A 25,864-nucleotide genomic window follows, 5' to 3' on the forward strand; every position below is an offset into this window, starting at 1 on the left:
AAAATTCTGGAGCAAGTCCAGCCAACTTCGTCATACTCAGAACGATCAAAGAATCGCTTATTAAACTGGGGTAGAATTTTGAGGAGGACCCTCAAAGTTCTAGTGCAAGGAAGCTGCAATGTCTCTAAAAGTGTCACAGTCATTGGTTCATCTAATTTACTTGATATTGCATACTATTATGTTCTTTAAAACTATGTTTATCAAAATGCTTGCATATTCTTTCAAAAACTTCATTTCTATGGCAGGCAGATATTACCCAGGGTAACTCAAACATGATCTCCAGAGCAAAGCAAAGCAAAGCAAGCAGGCGAAGGCATGAACCAACCTTCCCCACAAAACTCACGATTTTTCTTTGGGTGCAGGCACAACGAACATAACGGGAGCATTCACGCGTATAAACATACCAAAATCATTATCTTCCTGACGACAAGGCTGCCAAACGCAAACATGTCTCCAGATAAGAAAATACTCTGCTATCACTCATTGTCTTTCCTTGCATGAGACTAAGCATTGTCTCCCATTTTGCATGAGGCTAAGCGCTGCCTCCTTAACTGTATAAGGCTAAGCATTGCCTTTCCTTGCATGAGACTAAGCATTGTCTCTCATTTTGCATGAGGCTAAGCATTGCCTCCCTAATTGCATAAGGCTAAGCTATGTCTTTCCTTGCATGAGGCTAAGCCCTGCCTCCTCAACTACATAAGGCTAAGCACTGCCTTTCCTTGCATCGAGACTAAGCATTGTCTCCTTATTTTGCATAAGGCTAGCACTGCCTTCCACTGCACGAGACTAAGCATTGTCTCCATTTTGCATGAGGCTAAGCCCTGCCTCCCTAATTGCATAAGGCTAAGCACTGTCTTCCTCTGCATGAGACTAAGCACCGTCTCCTCTTTGCATGAGGCTAAGCATTGCCTCCCTAATTGCATAAGGCTAAGCACTGCCTTCCCTTGCATCGAGACTAAGCATTGTCTCCTCCTTTTGCATGAGGCTAAGCCTGCCTCCTCAACTGCATAAGGCTAAGCATTGCCTTTCCTTGCATCGAGACTAAGCATTGTCTCCTCCTTTTGCATGAGGCTAAGCCCTGCCTCCTCAACTGTATAAGGCTAAGCACTGGCTTTCCTTGCATCGAGACTAAGCGTTGTCTCCTCTTTTTGCATAAGGCTAAGAACTGCCTTCCATTTCATGAGACTAAGCACTGTCTCCCTTTCTTGCATGAGGCTAAGCATTACCTCCCCAATTGCATAAGGCTAACCCTTTCCTTTCCTTGTCCAATACCAAATGTTATGCTATTTGAAATCTAGCGCTATTGCCTTCCAGGGGCTAAGCTCTGTCCCAATCTTATGCAAGACTAAGCTCTGTCATGTTTCTCTTATGTGACCCAGCATCATGTCTTGGCATTTTATGGGCTGAAACATCGCCATCTTATCCAAAGGCGTCATAGTCCGAAGGCGTCATCCTCATAGCCTAAAGACACCATCTCACGGCCTGAGGATCTCTCAATATTGCACATCATTATTCAAAGGCATCATGGTTCAGAGGCACCATTCTCATGGCCCGAGAACATCATTTCATGGCCTGCGAATCCCTTATCTCATGATTCATGGCCCGAGACGTCATGGTCTAAGGACATCATCTTCACCGTCCAAAGACAATCTCCATGGTCCAAAGGGAATTTGCATCATGTTTAAGTTGTCTCAAATAACCCATATATATTTGCATGCATCGCATTTTAAGTTTTGCAGGTAATCCAGGAAGTAACCGTTCTTCAAACGGGAGCAAGCTTCGCTCCAGTTTTCGTTCATATCATTCACACCCTGCAATTATTTCAAACTTAACCGACTCCCATCAATGACTCACTTTTCTCTATGGATATTTAGATACTTACTCTATAACACATCCGTTACATTTCAGATTCACGTTCATAATTCCACATAAATTCATCCGATACTATCCTTCCAAAAAGAACCCTTTCCGAAACACACGACCCCTCCTATAACAAGTCCATCGGTTTCATTCACCGTTGGTTCCAAAACTACACATGGCTTGGTTCCTGTAAAATCAGGGATATGTAGGCAACTCGGAAATCGGAGTTCGACCTCTATATTTAAAATCACCCATTCGGTCAAAATCAGTCATCATTTCTTTACCCCGATTACTCCTTCATCATTACCGGGTAAAGAGGGGCAACTGTTGATACCAAATTTTTCCCTCATATTTTTAAATTGTATATATACTTTCAAAATAGCATATTTGCATCATCATTTGGTTTATAAGCCTATACAGGCATTTTCTATAATTTTTTCATAATTTTTAGAGCTTTAAATTAATTTTTCTACATTTAAATTACTTGAATAATTATTAATTATTCGTTCAAATTATTTGTGGTGAATTAATCATCCAAATTATTATTTTTCATCCTTATATATGTTTTATAATATTTTTTTTCTTTATTTTGTATAATTATGTTTGCATTTTTAAGCTATTTACCTAATTTTAAAATAATAGCCTGTATTCACATATAATTGCTCTTTATCTATACTATTTGTGTCTAGATAGCCTTTTATATTTTTATAATGATATTGTTGTTAATCATTTTATTGCATAAATAACATTTTTATTTAAATATTAAGTATTTTTATAAATTATTTTTGTTGAATTTTGGGTATTTAAATAATAGCCCATCCTTAAAATCAAAATTGGACCCAAATCAGCCCAATTACCCCTGGTCCAAGACCAATTAACCCAACCCCACACCCGGTCGCGCCCGTTGACTACCCGGCCCAAAACCCCTTTGAAATCATGGCCGTTGATCTCTGAGATCAACGGCCCACATTACACCCTCTCTTTTAATTATATCGAAACCCCCTAACCCTAAATCATTCTCACCCATCCGCCACCTTGAATCCTCTCATCTCTCATCTCTCAAACCCTAGCCGTTCCCCCCCCCTCCCCCAAATCACTCTCCTAATCCCACTTGACATGGGATTCCATGGCTGTTTCTTGCCATATATGATCTCTCCCTGGTACTGGATCCTTTTCTATACTGCTTGCCTAAACATGGCAAGTCGATCTCACAAGAATCGAACCAAAAATGGTGCAGACCCTTGATTTTTCTAATTATTCCGTCTATGTTCATTATATGCTCTATTGTAAGTACGAATATTGCTATATCTCCTGTTGATTCTTATTTAGCCTAAAACTAGGGTTTACGAATTTTCTTCAAATCGAACTAAAATTGGTTCAAGCCTTTGATTTTGAGTGTTATCTCTTCTATAATCGTCCTATTATGTGTAAGTTTGATTTTCCTTTCTATCGATTTTTCACTTGCCTTAAAAGTTAGGGTTTTCAGATCTTGTTTTCTTAATTAGTTCGATTCACTGTTTTTTGGTTGCTTATTTGTTGTCTCTATTCTATCTTTGTGTGTGAATATTCTGTTAACATTTTGATTTCCTAAAATTAGGGTTTACTTATTTTTTTTCTTCTAAAATTCGATTTTTNTTGTGAATTATTCTAGTTACTATTTTGTAGTTTCCTAAAAATTTAGGGTTTACAAAAGAAAAAAAAATTTTTTTCGATTTTTATTTGATTCTACGTGATGATTGCTTCCTTATTTTGTGTTTGATTTACACTTTTTCTTATTTACTGGCTCAATATCTGTCACTATATAAACCCCTCCCTATTCCCCTTTAAGAAAAGACTGGAAATCATTACAAAAATTCACTAAAAACTGAAGTTACTACTCTTTGTTCTCTCATACTCTTGTTCTATATTCTGATTCCTGGCCGGCTGAAAGCCAAGGCCAGAAATTCTGGGTTCTTGCTACTATGGACTTTATTCTTTCTTGTTTTTTGCTTAACGGTGAGTTGCTGAACTTTTATCACTCCATTCCTATTTGCCTGACACTTGCATATGTTTTCATTTCTGGAGATTGTAGTTCAAGGTGTTTTCTAGGCTGTTCTTGTATGCAATTCTGATTGATTTACTTCAACTTTAGTTTTCTCTAATCTTTAACTCCATTATGTTGGTAATCTGAGACATGCCTGAACCTCATTTAAATCGATTAATTTCTTTTCAAGCTCACATAGCTTATGTGTTGCAAAATATTGATGTTTAGAACCTTTGCGTTTTAGCCTCTCTTTATGTGTTTGGTTCTGGTAGCAATCCAGTCACTTAAACATGCTTTACTTACATAATTCTTGCAATGACTTGCTTTCATTCTGTCTGAATTTTGCTGCCAGTCAATATGATTCTCACTAAGATCTATACTTAACCTAATTTGAACCTTTTCCTTATTATGAGTCTGTGTATACCAATCCTGCAAACCTATTTGTTAATGTGTGATTACTTATGCACTAGGTATGGAACTTGTTCTTCTGATCGTTTCTAAGTCTTCTTTTAAAACTAAAGCCTGTTTGATTATTTGCTCTATGTGCTCAACTTGTACTCTTCAATTCTGTCCCTCAGCTGTTGTCCAGTCTCCCTCGTTATCACTTATGCTATTCGGAACTCCTTATTCTTAGCCGGCTGAAAGCCAAGGCTATCAAGGCTCTTGCTACTGACCTCCCTAGTGTGAGCACTGCTCGGGGTCCAATTGAGACTCTTGTGAACTCTGACACACTAGGACTTGGTCCCCAGTCTATCCCTGAATATCCTCTGCTAACCTCCCTAGTGTGAGCACTGCCCTGGGTTCTTGAAGCCCTTGGGAATTCTGACACACTAGGGTCCAAGGTCCTTTGCCTTTGTTCTAATTGCTCAATTCTGTTCCATTTCACTTGCTGAATAAGCCAATGGGCTTGTATACATGGCTGTATTTCTGATGGCTACTGGGTTTTGGCTATGAAACTGTCTTCTAGGCTGTTGTGAACTATGTGGACTTGAAATTGAAGGCCTGGCCTGGCTGAGTGTACTTTGGGCCTGTCTTAGGCCCACTATAGTTATTTTGGAACTTTGTAATTTATTTCACTCATTGGGCCTGTAATAATGATGCAATAACAATTGGGGTATTAGTAAAATTGGGAAATTGGGCTTATTTAATATTGCATGAAATGGGTAGAAATCCTGCCTATAGGTGTTTAAATTGCTCGAATACATTCTTGCCCCCTACATGTTCGATTAGATACACCTGCCTCATAGGTGTTCAATTCGTTTCAATTATTCTCGCTCTCCACGTGTCTTGTTTTGAAATCATGTCATAAGAAATAAATGATCGATCCTGTAATTGCATCAATGTTCAAATAGACACCATGCCTATAGGATTACATTGATTCACAAATACCTAACTCTTAACATGTTCATGTAGACATCATGCCTATAGGAACATCATCAGATTAGATGCCATTTCTGTTATTCTCATTTATTTTCACCGCCTAGAAAGCATGCCTATAAGGATAAAATGTTATAAAATTAAGTATAATTGTCAATTGCTAGAAATTCTGCCTGGGGTGTTCTAATTAAAGCTCCAAACCTTATGTCCTTAAAACAGCTTTTCCATCATAATCCCACAACGATAGATTATCTAATACGTCAAATATGCAGCGTTACCATGCTGGGAAATCCTTTATCATTTAGCAATCAGGCCTATAGGATTAATAACTGATAACCTGTAGTCTCAATAATGAGCTGCAATAATCAGACTCCCTAAACTGTGCACCGTTCAGAAATCACGTCTATAATTACATTTTACATCTGAAACTGCTGCACGTTTGAGATCCAAAAGTCACATAGAAATCATAGGGCTTAATAGTTTTAAACTCGTCTCAATTCTGAAACTGTCAAATGCCCAATGTGTTTGCGTGCATTCGTCGTCAAAGTGTGGGGACTAACTTGAAGCCCTTAACTGCTTTTATATGAAGTCAACTTTTTGCATGTCGATTAGTTTTATCATTTTGAGCCAGCTAAGTGAAGTCTATAACTACCTAAATAGAGGTCAAAAGCCTCCTGACCGTGAGGCAATGGGACGGGTAGTGCTCGCATAGGCACGGTTTAAGAATCAACTAGTGAGGATTTAGGTAACAACTTAAACGATAGTAATGCGGGTAGTAGGAGATGATAGTTTGTGCCCGCTGAAGTAATAATGAGTACATCCATCTTGAGAGAGTTAACGAAGTATTTATTTTATTATGTTGCACGGGGTGACAATTTGCGCTAAAAAAATTTAGGACCCCGCCCCGCCTTCCATGCACTTTAAATCAATTTTTTTGCCGATATTATTACAATGAACTTCTCCCACATTTCTCTTGTTTTCCTATCTTTGATCACATAAACTAATTCACTGTAATTGAGTTTGGGTCGGGCACCCCAAGTTGTAGACCTCGAGGATGCCAAACACCTTTTCTTAGAGGTAATTTCGAGCCATTACCGATCTGTTGGTGATGCAGACTAGTCCAACAGAGTTATCTGCAAAATAGGTGCCTAACGCACCTTCAAACCCGTTAGGTGACGCTCTCTCCTTTAACACCTCCTTAAAAAGATGGTTTCACAACGTCCGAAAAAAAGGCCGTACTTTCGCAAGAAAACGGGGCACGACATCTACCCATTAGTCTTCGTGCTCCGTTATTGGCTTTATGTAATGCTTTCATCTGTTAATGCAGGCGTTTGCTTGGATGCCTCACGCGGTCCTCGACCTCGAAGACAGGGTTCGGAAGTTGGCCTCGACTTCCTCATATGCCGAACATTGTTGGCATGACATGGCAAGGGGCAGATGGGAGGCCAAGAATCATGGTAAGCTTATCATGTACGCTTTCGATGCCTTTTTCTAAAATGTTTCTTTTTATTTATACTTGACTCTCTTTTATGCAGGCCTCGGGGATGTTTCTGAAATGAGGTCGGCCCCGCCTGGGGAAGAGGTGGCTCCTAAACCGGCTAAGGACAAGAAAAGGAGAAGGGCCTCGCCTTCTGATACCTCGAAGACTAAGACGAGTAAGGCTCGCAAGTCAAAGAATGACTCCGCTGCTCCGTCTGCTGCCGTAGCCCAAAAACTACGAGATGAGGAGGAGGAGGGAAAAGATGCTGGTTGCGAGCTGGGGGCTCAAAAGAGGGGAAGCGTCAAAGCTTCGAAAGCAACTGAGCTGGTGATGGTCGAGGAAGCTCATCCTCGGACCGAGGAGATCTCAAAAGGGGTCCGAGCAAAGTCCCCGAGTCAAAGGGGGCCGAAGATATCTCCTTCCATGATGAACAACCGGTGAGTGTGCCCTGAGGCTCCGGTCCCGAGGCCCTTCAAAAGGGAGAGAGTGCCCCAAGTGACTTGCTTGGAGAAATCTATATAGATGATTCTCCACCTGGCCCCACATTTTTTGAAGGGCAATTTCGGGAGGCTCGGTCTATGGAGACCCCCGATATGGGAACGGCCCATAAAGGGGAAGACATATTCCGTGGCTGCCTTGCGGGGGTCGATGATGTTTCCGACTTAGATGAAATGATCATTTTCTAAAAGGCTCAGCGACTCCTGAACTAGGTAAATTTCATCCCCCGTTATTACGTTTGCTTTTATTTCCTTTTGTCTGATTTCTTTCCTTTCTCCATAGGTTGTGATACTCATCGGGAAGCGTTAACCAAATCCCAATCCGAGCTGAACCGGTGTGAGGCCAATCTCAAAAGGCTCACGCAGAGAGAGACACCCTCAAACGCCTCTATGTGCACAAAGAAGAGGAGATCAGGGACCTCCGAGCTGAATTGGCAACAGACCATAAGAAGCAGACCGACCTCATCGAGCAGGTAATGTAAAATTTCAGGAGCTTGATATATCAATTTGATATTGGTGACTAACACTTAGATCATACAGGTTCAGCAGAAGGCCGAGAAAATTGAGCAGCTTCGCGAGGAGGTAGAGACTTTGGGGTGGAAGCAGAACATAGACCGTCTTGCCTCGGAAAAAGATACCGACCGGGCCCAACTATCTTTGGCTGAGCATCAACTCCAAAGCATAAGGGAAGAGAGCTTGGCTCGAGCCAAGAAAATTGAAGAACTCGAGACTCAGCTGGATGCTGAGCTTGAAAAGCTGCACCTGTAGCGAAAAAGGCAAAGGCCGACGCAGAGGCCGTCGTGGCTGTGTACAGAGCCGACGCTGAAGCTGCTGATACTCGAGCAAAGGAAATTTCTAATGCTGCTCAAGTTCGATTATCCCGTGCTACCGAGCATGCCAAATGTCAGTCTCAGAGGGAGACTCTCGAGGAGGTTCATGCTCGTGGCTTTGACCTCACGGCCGTTATTGAGAATGCAAAAGTGCTGGAAGCCGAGGGCGAAGCTTTGCTTTTTGATGATGACGACTCCGGGAGTGTGAGCGGATCCGAGAGAGGAGAAGATGAAGATGAAGCTCCCTGGGAAGATTAGGCACTTAGAATTTTTTCCTTCGTTTTTTTGGATTTTTGTGTAAGACACTTATCGATCCGTTGTACATATTTTTGTCCATATATAAAAAGAAATTTCTCTTATGAATGCCTTCTCAAATTTTGTCTTCAATCATGCTTCGTGCCTTGTAAAATTATAGCATATCTTTATGTTTTAAACAATATGTTCGAGACTTTGGTTTTAAATGACTTGATCAAAGCCATAATAATACTGCTTTTATAGTCGGGTCCGAGTGGAATCTGAATTCGGAGCAAAAGGAACCTTAGGTTTGTTTTGAATGATAACGAACCTCGATCTGTAGTCGAGTAGGTCTTATTCAAATTCGAGATAGCGGGACCCTTATGCTCGAATCGAGTGAAAATGTGTTCTCGAACTCAAAGTGTGTTGGCCCTTAGGTTCTTTAAATTGGGCCAATATGGCCTCTAAAGGATGGCTATTTTTTCCCTCTTTAGTCTCAAAGACTTAGAAAAATTTTCCTATGCCTTGGCATGTATTTTTTGTACCCATTGGGTTTTTTTGAGGGTTTAGTGTTGATCGAAACCCTTTTGTTTTTTGTGCCTTAGCATAAGTTTGTATTTGAATAATTCGATACCTCTTAAGGTTTTTCGAGGGCTGATTTTATCGAAGCCGTTTGATTATTTTGCCGAGGGTAGCCTTTTTTAACCGGTTTACAGAGAATTCGAAGGCCTGTTTTTATCGCGGGGTTTGGACATCTCCGAGTCGCGTTAGTTTGGCCGTAGCCTTTGGGTGTGAATCTTGGTCTTACTTTCCCAACAACACTTCGAACTTGTTCGAAGTGTTAGTCCTAGAGAGTGATGGCCTTGGCCTATAAATCGAGGGGTACCTCTTTGAGGTCTTTAGATAGTTCGAACATGTTGATTTTCGACGGCAATCCCCGAGTACAGGGTTAATTGCTCAAGTTTTAGTTGCGATTGGCTCTTAAGCCGATTTCCGTAAGAACGAAATTATAAAGTAGAAATTTCACTAAGGCATGGAACACCTGATAAGGAAAAAATACTTCTTTCAATATATCATTCATGCGTACATGTTTTGTCATTAGGGCTCGGGCAATCTACAAGGGCACGATTCATCTGACCATTTGACTCTTTACAAAAAATTTCTATCGAGACCCTGTTGATACGAAGCATCTCCTTTGAAAACATAACATCCGAGGGTGATGCCCCCAGTATTCGAGGTTGATTGTAAAGAAGCCTCAAATACTGTTGAACTGTCCTCATGTAACACATATTATTGTTGCCTCGTTAAAAACCTCGTCGGAAAAACCAATTTGGGATAAAACCCGATCTAAAGGAAAAAGAGTGCAATGCATGCTTTAAAACCTAAGGTCTTCGTGTTGAAGAGCTTCTCGACATCTTCGATCGAACACCTGCAACAAGTTAGTATCGAATATAAATGAAAAGGGAGAAAGTCATACCTTAGTAATAATATCGTTTGAGGAGCGATACATTCCAATTGTTCGGCAATTGATCGCCTTCTATCGTGCCGAGTTTGTAAGATCCCTTTCCAATGACCCCGAGGACTTGTTATGACCCTTCCCAATTTGGGCCGAGTTTTCCTTCGTTTGGGTCTCGGGTATTAAGAGTGACTTTCCTCATAACTAAGTCCCCGATTCGAAAGTGGTGAAGATTGGCTCTTCGGTTGTAGTATCTGTCGATGCGCTGCTTTTGTGCTGCCATTCTGACGAGGGCAACTTCCCATTTTTCATCTAACAGTTTGAGGCTTGTGTTCATAGCCTCGTGATTCGACTCTTCCGTTGTATATCGAAACCTGACTCTAGGCTCCCCGACTTCGACCGGGATCAGAGCCTCGGCACCATACACTAGGGAAAATGGTGTTGCCCCCGTGCTAGTTTTTGACGTCGTTTGATATGCCAAAAGATCTTCGGGTAAGAACTCTCTCCATTTTCCCTTAGCGTCATTTAATCTCTTCTTTAGATTCCGAATGATAGTCTTGTTTGTTGATTCGGCCTGTCCGTTCCCACTAGGGTGATACGGTGTTGACACTATCCTTTTTATTTTGTGTTCCTCGAGGAACTTTGTTATTTTGCTGCTGATGAACTGTTTTCCATTGTCGTATACTATCTCGGCAGGTATCCCGAATCGGTATATGATGTGATCCCAAATGAAGTCTATAACTTCCTTCTCTCTGACTTTCTCGAAAGCATGTGCCTCAACCCATTTAGAGAAATAGTCAGTCATAAATAAAATGAACTTGGCTTTACTTGGGGCCGATGGTAGAGGACCTACGATGTCCATCCCCATTACATGAATGGCCACGGGGATAGGACTGAATGAAGTTTGTTCTCCGGGTTGGTGGATCATCGGCGCATGCCTTTGCCATTTGTCACATTTTCGAACAAACTCCTTAGTATCTTTTTTCATACCGTCCCAATAATATCCTGCTCTGATGACTTTGTGAACCAATGATTCGGCGCCAGAATGGTTCCCGCATGTACCTTAATGGACTTCTCGTAGAACATAATCGGTGTCCCCTGGTCCCAAACATACTGCCAATGGTCCGTCGAGCGTCCTTCTGTAGAGCTGTCAATATGGGCGGGGCCGAGCTAGCCCAGCCCAGCCCACGTGGGCTTTAGCAATTGACGGGTTGGGCTGGGCTAGCCCACCATTTTGACGGGCCTTATAATGATCAACCCACCCCAGCCCTATGTGGGCTACAGGCGCCCACGGGCCGGCCCATCATTTTTTAAAATATAATTTTATATTTTTTCTTTAATTTCTAAACTAAAAAAAAGATAAATATTTAAAAGTTAAAAAAATCTTATTGGAAAAATTTCACTAAACTTAATTACTTTTTATACGGTTCTAATATATCACAATAAACACTAAAAAAAATAAAAGACAAGACTATATTTCATTCACTAAAAGTCAAAACTCATACAAGCTATTCAAGAGAATGCCCATGACGCTTATGGGATATCTAACACATCATCTTCATCAAACACATTTGAATCCGCTTATGAGAAGGTTGTCTTAACATCTTCACTTTCTTCTACATCTACAATTCGTATGCAATATTAATTATTTAAATGTTAAAAATTATTAAATTTTTAAAACTAATTAACGTTTTAAGACTGTGATCTTTTAATATGATGAGCTTAATAAACTTTAAGCTTGGGATACTCTTCTTGTTATTTTTTGTGTCATATACTTTTTATATTTTATGTATATTTTAAATACGTATTTTTATTAGGCCCACGGGTCGGCAAGCCCAGCCTCAGTCAAGCCTCACGGGTCACGGGCTTACTCGGGCCGAGCTTAAAAGCCTCATTATTAAGTGGGCTCCAAAAATTCTAGCCCAGCCCTGCTAAATCACGGGCTGGGCAAGGCTAGCCCAACAGGCCAAGCCCCTATTGACGGCTCTATCCTTATGTATAATGTTCCATCTTCAGCCAATGTGAATCGAGTAGCTTTTGTTCGTAGGGCCCTTGATTACTTAGGGTCCGATGGGATTTATTCCTCCAATCCCAAGTTAAGCTTGTGGAGTTTATCTCAGCATGGCCTTCTTCGACCACCAACTTTGAAAGCTGTACGACAGTCCCCGAGCTAATTTCATCATCTTCGATTGATGAACCTAAGTTTGCAAGGGCGTCGGCTTCACCATTGTGTTCTCGAGGCACATGTTGTAGGTTCCATTCTTTGAACCGGTGTAAGTTTACTGCAATTTATCCAAGTACCTTTGCATACGATCTTCTCGGACTTCAAAGGTTTTGTTGGCCTGGTTAACCACGAGCTGGGAATCACACTTGGCCTCGATGACCTCAGCTCCCAAACTTTTAGCCAGCTCGAGACCTTCAATCATGGCCTCATACTCGGCCTCATTCTTAGTCAACTTAAGGGTTTTGATAGATTGTCTAATAGTGTTGCCCGTGGGCGGTGTCAGAACGATGCCTAGCCCGGACCCCTTCACATTCGAAGTGCCGTCTGTGAAAAGGGTCTGAACCCCCGATGATGTACCTAGTTTTAACAAGAGATCCTTCTCGACTTCGGGTACAAGGGTTGGCGTGAAATCGGCTATGAAGTCTGCTAAAATTTGAGACTTGATGGCTGTTTGGGGTAGATATTCAATATTGTACCCACTGAGTTCGACGGCCCATTTGGCCAATCGGCCCGACAGTTTGGGCTTATGCGAAACATATCGAAGTGGGTAAGTGGTTAATACATATATGGGGTGACATTGAAAATACAGTTTTAGCTTTCTAGAGGCGCTTATCAGTACAAGTGCCAATTTCTCTAAGTGTGGATATCTAGTTTCTGCTTCTCCTAGAGTTCGACTTACATAATAAATAGGGAATTGCGTACCTTGCTCTTCTCGAACCAAGGCACCACTTACCGCAATTTCCGAGACTGCCAAGTACAAGTAAAGTTTTTCATCTGCCTTTGGAGTATGAAGAAATGGTGGGCTCGTGAGGTATCACTTAAATTCTTCTAACGCCTGTTGGCATTCCGGGATCCAGGTAAAATCGTTCTTCTTTTTGAGTAGAGAGAAGAATCTATGACTCCGATTCGACGATCTTGATATGAATTGGCCTAGAGCAGCTATCCACCCTGTCAGCCTTTGCACAGCTTTAACGCTGTCCATGACGGCGATTTCTTCGATGGCCTTGATTTTATCGGGGTTGATCTCGATTACCCGATTCGACACCATGACGTCAAGGAACTTTCCCGAACCGACTTCGAAAATGCATTTCTTGGGGTTGATCTTCATGTTGCATTTTCTCAGTATCTCGAATGTTTCCTGCAAATGTGTCAAATGGTCCTCTGCGCGCAGGAATTTAACTAGCATGTCATCAATATATACTTCCATTGTCTCACCTACCTGTTCTTCGAACATTTTATTTACTAGGCATTGGTAGGTAGCTCCTGCATTTTTTTAGCCCGAAGGGCATTACATTATAAAAATATGTTCCATACTTGGTGATAAATGAAGTCTTTTCCTGGTCTTCCGGGTCCATTTGAATTTGGTTGTACCCGGAATAGGCATCAAGAAAACTAAGGATCTCGTGGCCGGCCGTGGCATCGATCATGCGATCGATGTTAGGCAGTGGAAAAGAATCTTTGGGACATGCCTTGTTTAAATCCTTATAATCTACACACATCCTAAGTTTTTTCCCTTTTTTAGGAACCACGACTATGTTGGCTAACCATTCGGGATATTTCACTTCCCGAATGGACCCTATTTTGAGAAGTTTAGTTACCTCATCCTTTATGAATGAGTATTTTACCTCGGACTGTGGCCTTCTCTTTTGCTTTACTGGTCTAAACTTCGGGTCCAAACTCAGTCGATGAGTGGTGATCTCCGGTGGGATCACTGTCATGTCAAGGTGGGACCAAGCAAAACAATCCATATTTTAATAAGGAATTTAATGTGTTTTTCCCTGAGCTCGGAAGTTAACCCGTGCCCAGGTATACCTTTCGATCGGGCAGGTGCTCGATCTGTATGACTTGTTCTAGCTCTTCGACCGTTGACTTTGTGGTATTGGAGTCATCAGGAATTACAAAGGTTCGAGGTATCATGCAATCATCATCCTCGATAATTTCCTGCTGTTTCGATCTGGTCGAAGCCGGTGATTGTGGTTGCTATTTGACCTTCTATTTTTCCTTTGATCCTGGTCCCTTTGTTGATGTTAGAGTCGACACGGATATCACCTCATCGATTGCAAACATCTGTTTGGCCACTGGTTGCTCGCCGTACACCGTTTTGACTCCTTCTGGTGTTGGAAATTTCAAGACTCTATGCATTGATTAAGGTACTGCCCTTATATTATGGATCCAAGGTCTTCCGGGCAGTGCATTATACCTCATATCTCCTTCAATTATGTAGAACTTCGTTTCTTGGAAAGTTCTGGCCACGTTTACTGGCAACATGATTTCCCTTTTAGTGGTTTCACTTGCCATGTTGAAACCGTTGAGCACTCGAGCTGCAGGCATGATTTGATCCTGAAGGACGAGTTGCTCCAAGACCCTCGATCGAATAATATTCGCCGAGCAACCTGGATCAACCAACACACGTTTAACTTGAATTTTATTCATAAGGGTAGAAATTACCAGTGTGTCGTTGTGAGGCTGTTCCATCCCTTCAGCATCCTCATCGTTGAAGGATAAGGTATCTTCTGGTAAGTAGTCCCGGGTACGTTACTCCCTTGTGATCGTGACTTTGGTACGTTTAAATGTTAGACCCTGAGGGATATCGACCCCACCGAAATGAATCACGTGCTACGGTTCCTCCTATTCGTTCTTCGTATTCGCATCCCTGTCTCTTAAGTGATTTTTTGCTCCGTCACTCAAGAAGTCTCGAAGATGACCTTCGTTAAATAAACGAGCTACCTCCTCCCTTGGTTGTCTGCTGTCTTCGGTTCTGTGACCATGGGTTCCATGGTACTTGTATGTTTGATTTGGATTCCTTTGAGCTGGATCAGTCTGTAGGGGTCGGGGCCACCTAGTATCTTTGATTCGCCCAATGGCTAACATAATACCTGAAGCATCGATGTTGAAGTTGTACTCCGATAACCGTGGCGCTTCCTTAGGCTCGACATTTTTATCAAAGCCACTCTTACTCAGAAGCCCTCGAGAATTTTGACCTCGATCATTCCTTCGCTCATTGCAAACGAGATTATGTCCTGATCCATTGTTCCTATGATCTGCGTTATAAGGTTGGTATCGATCTCTGATCGTTCGATCGGGGCTCCCTATCGATGTCTCTTCAAATCCTACCTTCGGATCTATTTGGATAAACGGAATCGGACGGGGCTCATAACTGATCATTCTCGACTCTGATTTTTGACTGGTACCGATTATGCACATCGGACCAGGTCACCACTAGATATTCAATCAAATTTTGCTTCACTTGACGTAATGCTACTGAACTTCGCTCGTTCAGAGCCTGAGTAAAGGCTTGGACAACCCAATCATCGGTAACCGGGGGTAGGTCCATGCGTTCCATCTAAAATCAAGATACAAATTCCCTTAGCATTTCATTGTCCTTTTGTCTCACTTTGAAGAGGTCCGACTTCCTAGTCGCGACCTTTATTGCTCTGGCATGTGTCTTTACGAACGAATCGGCAAGCATGGAGAAAGAATCGATGGAATTGGGGCGGCAAATTGTGGTACCATATCATTTCCCCCTTCGACAAAGTTTCTCAAAATTTTTTCACCAGAACGGATTCAATCTCATCATCTTCTAAGTCATTCCCCTTTATCCCGCATGTGTACGAGATGATGTGTTCATTAGGATCGATGGTCCCGTTGTACTTGGGGATGTCCGGCATACGGAACTTCTTAGGAATGGGCTTTGGAGACGAACTTTGAGGAAAAGGCTTTTGCATGAATTTCTTCGAATCCAAACCCTTTAGGATCGGGGGTGCCCGGCTATTTGGTCAACTCATGAGTTATACGTTTCTACCTTTTTGTCATTAGCCTCAATTTTTTTCCACCTGATTCTATCCGTTTCGTGAGCTCCTCGAGCATCTTCATAACGGGGGGATCAGCACCAGATCAATTATCGTTCAATTTCTCCTGTACTGGTTCGACCCTATGAACAACTTCTTGCGATGTATCGAATTCGATTCTGCTTGGTGCCCGATTCTGGAGTTGTGTTATTGCAGCCTGCTGAGTTTGTAGCATGTGAAATATCATTCGAAGGCTAATTCCGCCTTCTTCACCATTTTATGTGTTCCAATCAGCCGCTCGGGTGTCTCTGTGGACGCTATTTTCAGGGTCGGCTCCTAAATCCCCACGAATGGCGAAATGAGAATTGACATCAACCGGATCCACGGCCTGTGGTGCGTCAGGATTGATTGGAGGTACTCCATTTCCCGGGGCGACTACATACTCGTTTTCTCCATGAAGACCAAGGCCGGTGCCAGCGTGAGTGGGTACTGCTGGAGAGTTGGATATGTTGATTCCTGAAATAAAAAATACTCACAAGAACAAGCGTAAAAGCAGTGTGTGTTATGAAGGCTAAAATATTAAGCAATCACTATTATCCTTAGCCTCACGGCGGGCGCCAAACTGTTTACCCTAAAAATCGAGTAACAATTAAACTTGTAATTTGATTTTAAGAATACGTAATTTCACTTAATCCCAATTGATTAATTTGGAGTTAAGTGATGAAATTGACAAGAATATGAAACACCGACATTTGGACAGTATCCTCGAGCTGATGAACCCTCAATAATAGTAAAGCAAGAACAGTTAAAGAACAACAGTTGAAGAACAATAATTAAAGAGCAGCAAGCGGATGAGCAGAAGAAAGAAATAATATATTGCCTTGATCTGTATGAATGTGAGAGCCTACAAATGATGGGGATCCCTCTTTATATACTAGAGGAATCATAATTGAGGTACAATTCTAATTACGGAAGTAAATCTCATGATTGATACAAATAACTGCCCTTGATTTGATCCGTTCCGAGATTTCCGCCGTGATCCCCGACCGGTTACAGATATTTCGCATTTCCGTTATTGTGTTTCGCTTGAAGCCGGTCATATCCGATCTCGATCGTCGTGGACCTCGATCTCGACGGGTGCCTCGATCTCCGAACTAGCCACCTTGTCTCCGTGTTCAGGTCTGATCCTTTACGAGGCTGACCCTCGATGCAGTCCTCTGATCTCGAAATAATGACAATATCGGGCAAGCCCGATTTTACTCGTATACACATTGTACTTCAATAGATTTTTGTCCTCATCGCTTAGTTAACAATCTTTTAAAAAATATGTGAAATCTTTTTCAATAGTGTAATAAGCACGACTTTTGAGCGAAAATTTAGCCGAGTTCCTTCAAAAACAAACTTTAACAACCCACACCACATGATATATATACAGATTGACTTCTTACTAAAAATACTAGTAGTAGTATATAAGAAGTAGAACCTCACATGGTACCCATCTCTCGATGACACAAGTTGATAACATATGGAAATCACAAATTACATCACTATATAATTGCCTGAGATCTAAGCCAGAAATTTAAACCAAAGTTAGCCATGGAAAGAAAGATAGAGATAGTTTCTATGGAGTTAATTAGACCTCTTTCTCCGACTCCCAATCACCTTAGATGCTTTTAGTTCTCTTATTTAGATCAGATGGCACCACCTACATCTGTTCCCTTAGCTCTATTTTACCCTCCTCCTCTCCCAGATAGTGGCGAGGGAGCAAGGCAGCCAATTCATCACGATTACTTCTTTTGAAGAAATCTTTGTCTGAGATACTTGCTCGCTTTTACCCTTTTGCTGGTCGAATCAAGAACAGCTCAATTGAGTGCAACGACGATGGGGTGCCTTTTTACGAGGCATTTGCTTATAATTATCAGTTGGAAGACGTTCTTAGACAACCCGATGTGGATGTAAACTTCCTTCCTACTGTCGAAGACAACTCATTATTGTCCTATAGTACAGTTCCATTACTCGTTCAAGTCACCATTTTTGAATGTGGAAGCATGGCTATTAGTACGCGTGTTTCGCACAAGATTGTTGATCGTGCCTCCTCGTGCACCCTGATCGATGCCTGGGCAGTCACTACTCGAGGTGGCACCAAATTTGCAGTTCCAGAATTCGTTGCTGCTGCAAAATTCTTGCCACCTCCTAATCCTCAAGTTTCTACATTGCTTGAATCGCAAATAATCTCATGTGATAATAACCAACATATTAGTAAAATCTTTGTCTTTGATGCTTCTACTACTGCATCGCTCAAGGCTAAAGCCATCAGCGATGTAGTGCCAGTGCCCACGCGCGTTGAAGTTGTATCAGCTGTGATATGGAAATGTGCCATGGCTGCTACGTCAGGGATTGGGAGAAGGTCGTCATGCTTGATTCAAAATGTCAACATGAGAAAACGGTTCGTCCCTCCAATGCCAAAACATTGTGTAGGAAATGTCGTTGCAGTTAGCGTAGCCAGCTGCAAAGGTGAAAATGACTGTTCTGACTTGCCTACCTTGGTCTCTTGTATAAGAAAAGGTTTATTAGAACTGATTCCCAAATATAAGGATAAACAAGAACGAGATAAGGCGATTTTTGCCATTCCCTACAACAGCATGGAGCTCACGAGAGCATTTAGGCGTCGAGAGGTAGATATATACCTTAATAGCTGGTGTGGTTACCAATTTTATGATTGATTTTGGTTGGGGAAAACCTTCGTGGGTTAGTCCAATTGAACGTCACAAAAATGTTATTTTCTTGATGGATTCAAAATATGGTGGTGGAATAGACGCATGGGTTTGTTTGAAGGACAAAGAAATGGAAGCTTTTGAGCATGAGCTCAAGTTGCTAGCATTTGGATTTGACAAAAATTGAAGAGCTTTATATATATATATATATATNCACACACACACACAGAGATATATATATATATATATATATATATATATATATATATATATATATATATATATATATATGTATGTATAAGATTTGGAATCGTCGCGCAACAATCGTTCTTGTTATATTGTACCGTAGTAGAATAAAGCTTATCTACTTCTGGTTTGAAAATTTTAATTCTCATGTCAATTATATGTCGTGAAGTCTTGTTAGACATTCCGCTGTTGTGATTTTCTCTTTTCCTATTTTTGCCTATATAATTCTGATTGACATGAGATTATATTGATAGGAAATTATCAATATAATATGAGATTCCTTGTTAGTACACTTCTAATTATAATAGGAAATTATATTGATATCTAATTAACCGATGTAGATCGATCCGTTCCGAGATTCACACCACGATTCTCGATCAATCGCGAATATCTCGCATTTTTCGTTATCAAGCCATGCCAGTGTCACTCGAAGTCTGCCGCTTTGTGTCTGCAATCGAGGTCGACCTCGACCCGGACTCGACGTCCTATCTCTTTGACGTGACATTCCTATCTCGACCAAGAAGTGAAATCGGGTAGCCCCGATTTCACCGTATACAGATAGTCCCCTCGTTTCTTAGAGTAAAACGATAAGAAACGACTTGAGCCTCGATTTTCTGGCGACCCTGATAATGTTGTCATCCCCGTGACATAAGCAATTGAAGTGACCGAAATGTCCTGTAGGTACAGTTCCCCAAATCATTAATGCTTGCCAGTGACGTTCGGCCACTAGCACCACCAAACCGTCGCCATGAATCTATAAATTCAGGCTCTTTGGTTGAATCAAATTTTACTTTCACCTCCACCAAGTTTTCCGAGTTCCTTACTCTCTCCATCTCTTCTCTTTCACCACCCATTGAATCAACTTAGTTAGCACCAAAAATACCAATTTCCATATCTTTCCACTTCCTTCTACCTGAATCAATGGCGAAAACCTCCAAGATCGTCCCACAAAAGGAGAAAGCTTCTTCCTCTTCTTCCCAGCCGGCCGGTGACAAAACGCTGGTGGAACCACTCCCTCACTAGTACGTTACGGCCCTTGTGTCTTAAAATCCGACTTCAAATTCGAGAACCCTCCGTCGGTCCCTAGACGATGTGAACACGTGTCTAGATATATCTGCTCGATAAAGGCGAGCCATCTCAAGGCTGTGAAGAGAGACTGTAACTGGGGGGGCAGATGTCGTGGTACAAATCCCCGCTCCCGAAGAGAGTATTACCACCCATGTGGAGGGGTTTCTAAGTGTCTACACATATCCCTTCACACTGGGTCCTCTTGACCCAATTATCGTCGATTTTTGCAAGAGGTACCAGGTCACCCTCGGTCAGGTTCATCCCTTGTTCTGGCATATAGTAATCAAGCTCCGCTTCTTTTCTAGCAAGGCCGAGGGGTTGGAATTCACTCTCAGCCACTTCATACGGTTGTATCGACCTTGACTTTTTGGAGGATTAATCAAGCTCCAACGCCGATCAACGAAGTCCTTTTTTGCGAGCATCGATGAGGACAAGGACCGTGGTTGGATGAGCCGGTTCGTGAGGGTAAGGACCTGCGACCTCATCCGAGAGGAGAAACTGCCGTTCCCCGAGAAGTGGAACCCCGATCGTAAGTAACGTATTAGTCATTAGTCTTCGTACTCCATCTTTTGCTTTGTGTAATGCCTTCATCTATTATGCAGCGGTTTCTTGGATGCCTTACGCGGTCCTCGATGTCGAAGACTAGGTTCGGAAGTTTGCCTCGACTTCCTCCCATGCCGAGTGCTGCTGGCATGACTTGGCAAAGGCAGATGGGAAGCAAAAAATCATGGTAAGTTTATCCTATAAGCCTTCGATGCCTTTTTCCGTAACGTTTCTCTTTATTTATACTTGACTCTCTTTTATGCAGGCCTTGGAGATGTTGCTGACATGAGGCCAGCCCTGCCTGGGGAAGAGACCGAGTCCCCGATTCCAAAGTCGGGAAAATATAACAAGAGGAAGAGGGTCTCGGAGTCCGAGGACTCCCAACTTAAATGGGCTCTAGTTCAAAGGCGCAGGAGAAATCTCATCCCTGTGGCTATATAGTCGGTCCACCTACTGGGGGAAGAAGAAGAGGAGGATGAGGGCGATGAATCGGAGCTAGTGGTTCGAGCAAGGAAGCTGGTCGAGGTCGCTAAGCCTTCCGAGTGGGGGGCGATTGTCGAGACCCTGCCTCGTGATGAGGAGGCTTCGAAGAAAGATTCGGGCAAAACCCCCGAATCGCCTGAGGTTGAGATTATCCCTCGACCATCAACAAATATACTGGAGGGGGCCGGTTCAGAGACCCCTAGGGCTAAACAGGGCGCCCCGAGTTGTTCGCTCGGGGTTGTGACAGTAGGTCACTCTCCTTCTCTACCGGCCTTTTTTGAGGAAACTATAAGGGGCGCTCGGGCTCTACATACCCCTGACATAAGCGGAGATCCCAGTGAAGAGGATCTCTTCCGGGATTGTTTTACCGGGGTGATGTTGTCGTTGATCTCAATGATGCGTCCATCCTTTTTTAAGAGGCCCAACGTCTCCTATCTCGAGTAAGCATTAGTTGCTGCTATTCCTTTCCTTACTCTTCTTTCTTCAAGTCTGACTTGTATTTTTCTTTTTTATAGGCCTTTGCCAAGTCTCGAGCCGACCTGAGTCAGTGTGAAACCGAGCTCCAAAAAGTCTCGGAGGAGAGGAACACTCTAAAGCTTCTTTGCGGCCAAAAGGATGAAACTCTGAAGGTCCTTCGAGCAGATTTGTCCAAGGCTCGTAAGGAAGAAGCCGAGCTAGACGAGAAGGTAACTATCCTTTAGAAAGAGTACGGACTCGACCCAACTGTGGAGGCTAATACTTCAATATCTCAGTTGCAGTAAAAGGTGGAAAGGATCGAGCTGCTCCGGGGGGAAGTCGATCAAACCAAAGTTGACTGTGATCGGTGGAAGGAGAACATGGACCGCCTCGCTGCGGAGAAAGAGGCTACCTTGGCCAAACTTTCATCGGCCGAGGTCCAACTTCGAAGTATTAAAGAGAAAAGCTCAGCCCAGGCCAAAAGGACCGAGGAGCTTAGAGCCGAACTTGCTGAGGCCAAGGCGTAGGTCAAGAAGACGAGGATTATGGCTGACAAGTCCATAGTCGTGTGCCTGGCCGATGCCGAGGCTGCTCAAACGCAACTAAGGGAGGCTTCTGATCGAGATCGAAAGATCAATGACTTGGTGAAATGCCAATCCTGGAGGGAGACCCTCGAAGAGATCCACGCTCAAGGTTTTTACCTCTCCGAGGAGATAGCCCGAGCCAAGGCGCTTGAAGCCGATTCCTGGCTGCTTGCCCCCTCCGATGATGAAGTTGATGATGATGAAGGCAGTTGAGGCGGATCCGACAATGGCGAGGGGCCTGAAGGAGAAGCTGTGTAGTTAGGACTTAGCTTCTTTTTCTTTTTTATAAGACCTCTATCAGTCTCTTGTACATATCAATATATAAAGGAAATTTTCTTTTGAATGCCTTCTCAATTTTTATCTTCAAACACGTTTTGTGCCTTGTAAAAGTTTAGCACAATCTTATGCTTTGAACGGTGCATTCGAGGTTTTGGTTTTGGGTGGCTTCCTCGAAGTCACCACAGAAGAGTTCGAATAAAGTTTGAACTTGAAGCATATGACCTTTAGGGTTTGTGTCGAATAATGATGAGTCCCCGAGCCATAGTTAAGTCAGCTTTTGCTTGGGCTCGGAATAGTCGAACCCTTAGGTTCGGATGGAGTGAGAACAAGATCTCGAACTCTAAGTGCATTGGCCCTTAGGCTCTTTAGATTGGGCCGATATGGCCTCTAAAAGATGGCTATTATTCCCCTCTTTCGGCTTAAAATACTTAGTAAAAATTTCTTCATGCCTTAGCACGTATTTTTTACCCATTAGGTTTTTTGAGGATTCGATGTCGATTGAAACCCTTCTACTTTTTGTGGCTTAGCACGTTTGTGTTAAGATAATTTGATACCTCTTAAGGTTTTTCGAGGGCTGATTTTATCAAAGCCCTTTTGATTATTTGCCGAGGGTAGCCTTTTTTTACCTGTTTTTCAAAGAATTTGAAAGTCTATTTTTATTGCAGGATCCGGACGTCTCGGAGCCAAATTAATTTGGCCGTAGCCTTCGGGTATGCCTCTTGGGCTTATTCCCCAATAACACTTCAAACTTGTTCGAAGTGTTAGTTCTCGAGAATGATGGCCTTGGCGTATAGATCGAGGGGTGCCTCTTTGAAGTATTATGAATTTGAGTTTAAATAACTCGAATATATCGATCGCCGACGACAGTCCCCGAGTGTTCGAGGCATATTTGCCCTTGGCCCTTGAGCCATTTCCCACAAAATCACAAGTATGGAGCTCGTATAGTAGAAAATTTTCTTTGACACAAGATGTTTGATATAGAAAGAATACTTCTTTGAATAATTTATACATGCGTCATGTTTTGCTATCGGGGCTCGACTAATCTATATGGACACGGTTCATTCGACCGTTTGGTCCATTACAAAGCTTCCCTATCGAGACCCTTTAACATGAAGTACATTCCTTGAAAATACAACATCCGAGGGTGATTCCCCCCAACATTCGAGGTTGATTGTAAAGAAGCCTTGGATACTGTTGAATTTTCCTCGGGTAGCACATAATTTTTGCCTCGTTAAAAACCTCACCGGAAAAATCCATTTTGGACAAAAACCGATCTATGGAAAAAAAGAGTGCAACACATACTTTAAAACCTGAGGTCTCGATGTCTTCGATCGAACATCTTAGCAATAATACCGTTTGAGAAGTGATATGTTCCAATTATTTGGCCATCGTTCGTCGTCCATCGTGTCGAGCTTATAAGATCCCTTTTCGATGATGTCGAGGACTTGGTAGGGTCCTTCCCAATTTGGGCCGAGCTTCCCTTCATTAGGATCTCGGGTGTTGATGGTGACCTTCCTCGGGACTAAGTTCCCAACTCTGAAGTAACGAAGGTCGGTTCTCCTATTGTAGTATCTTTCGATTTGTTGCTTTTGTGCAGCCATTCGAACGAGTGCGGCTTCTTATTTTTTATCCAATAATTTGAGGCTAGTATTCATAGCCTCGTGATTTGATTCTTCTATTGCGTGTTGAAACCTAGCACTGGTTTCCCCGACTAAGACTGGAAACAAGGCTTCGGAGCCATATACTAAGGAGAAACGGTTTTCCCCCGTACTGGACTTTGATGTCGTTCGATATGCCAAAGGACTTCGGGTATAATTTCTCTCCACTTCCCCTTGGCGTCGTTCAACCTTTTCTTTAGATTCTGAAGGATAGTTTTGTTCGTCGACTCGGCCTGTTCGTTTCCACTTGGATGATGCGGTGTTGATAAGATCCTTTTTATTTTATGTTCTTCGAGAAACTTCGTTACCTTGCTGCCGATGAATTGCTTTCCGTTGTCGCATACAATTTCGGCATGTATCCCAAATCAACATACGATGTGATCCCAGATGAATTCTATAACATATTTCTCTCTCACTTTATCGAACGCCTGTGCTTTAACCCATTTAGAGAACTAGTCAGTCATAAATAAAATGAACTTTGCTTTACTTGGGGCCGATGGCCGAGGGCCGACGATATCCATCCCCCATTTCATGAATGGCCATGGGGATAGGACTGAATGAAGTTGTTCTCCGGGCTGATGGATCATCGGTGCGAACTTTTGACATTTATAACATTTTCAAACAAACACCTTAGTGTCTTTTTCCATGCTATCCCAGTAGTATCCTGCTCTAACGAGTTTGTCACTCAGTGATTCGGCGCCGGAATGGTTCCCACAAGTTCCTTCATGGACCTCCCATAAAACATAATCGGTATCTCCTAGTCCTCAACATACTGCCAATGGTCCATTGAATGTTCTTCTGTATAATGTTCCATCTTCAGCCAATGTGAATCGAGCAGCTTTGGTTAGTAGGGCCCTCGACTCTTTAGGGTCCGATGGGAGCTTTCCGTTCTTCAAGTATTCAATGTGTTTATTTCTCCAATCCCAGGTTAAGCTTGTAGAGTTTATCTCGGCATGACCTTCCTCGATCACAGATCTCGAGAGTTGAACGATAGTCCCCGAGCCGATCTCATCTTCCTCGACTGATGACCCCAGATTTGCAAGTGCATCGGCCTCAATGTTTTGTTCTCGAGGTACATGCTGCAAAGTCCATTCCTTGAAACGGTGCAAAGTCACCTGCAGCTTGTCCAATACCTTTGCATTCTATCCTCTCGAACATCGAAGGTTTTGTTTACTTGGTTCACCACCAGTAAAGAGTCACACTTGGCTTCAATGACTTCTGCTCCCAAGCTTTTAGCTAGCTCGAGACCTGCAATCATGGCCTTGTACTCGGCCTCATTGTTAGTCAACCTAGAAGTTTTGATAGACTGCCTAATAGTGCTATCCGTGGGCGGCTTCAAAACGATGCCTAGCCCGGACCCCTTCACATTCGAAGCACCGTCTGTGAAAAGGGTCCATACCCCCGATGATGTGCCTAATTTTAACAAGATCTTTTTCAACTTCGGGTACGAGGGTTGACGTGAAATCGGCCACGAAGTCTGCCAAAATTTGAGACTTAATGGTCGTTCGGGGTTGATACCCGCTATCGTACCCACTGAGTTCGACGGCCCATTTGGCCAATCGGCCCGATAGTTTGGGCTTGTGTAAAATATTACAAAGTGGGTAAGTGGTTAACACGCATATAAGGTGACATTGAAAGTATGGTTTTAACTTTCTAGAGGCGCTTATTAGTGTAAGTGCCAATTTCTCTAAGTGTTGATAAACGGGCTTGATCTTCTCGAACTAGGACATCACTTACCGCGATTTCCGATACTGCCAAGTACAAGTAAAGTTTCTCATCTGCCTTTGGAGTGTGAAGCAGTGGTGGGCTCGATAGGTATTACTTTAATTCCTCTAATGCTTGTTGGCATTCTGGGGTCGAGGTGAAATCATTCTTCCTTTTGAGTAGAGAGAAAAATTTGTGGCTTCGATTCGGCGACATCGAGATGAATTGGCCTAAAGCAGATATCCATCCAGTCAGCCTCTGCACGGCGTTTACATTGTCCACGACGGTGATGTCTTCGATGGCCTTGATTTTATCGGGGTTGATCTCGATTCCCCGATTAGACACCAGGAATTTGCCCGA

The 25,864-nt window shown here is 42.7% G+C and overlaps 1 protein-coding gene across 1 annotated transcript; it reads left to right on the top strand.

Moving 5' to 3' along the window:
• Window positions 1-17,464: 17,464 nt before the first annotated feature.
• LOC109243187 (vinorine synthase-like) lies at window positions 17,465-18,492 on the top strand. The gene is made up of 2 exons (XM_019410098.1): window positions 17,465-17,482; window positions 17,572-18,492. Exons 1-2 carry the CDS (start codon window positions 17,465-17,467, stop codon window positions 18,490-18,492), a joined length of 939 nt encoding a protein of 312 aa, XP_019265643.1.
• The last annotated feature ends 7,372 nt before the right edge of the window (window positions 18,493-25,864 follow it).

Source organism: Nicotiana attenuata, unplaced genomic scaffold, assembly GCF_001879085.1.
Source record: "Nicotiana attenuata strain UT unplaced genomic scaffold, NIATTr2, whole genome shotgun sequence".
NCBI lineage: Eukaryota > Viridiplantae > Streptophyta > Magnoliopsida > Solanales > Solanaceae > Nicotiana > Nicotiana attenuata.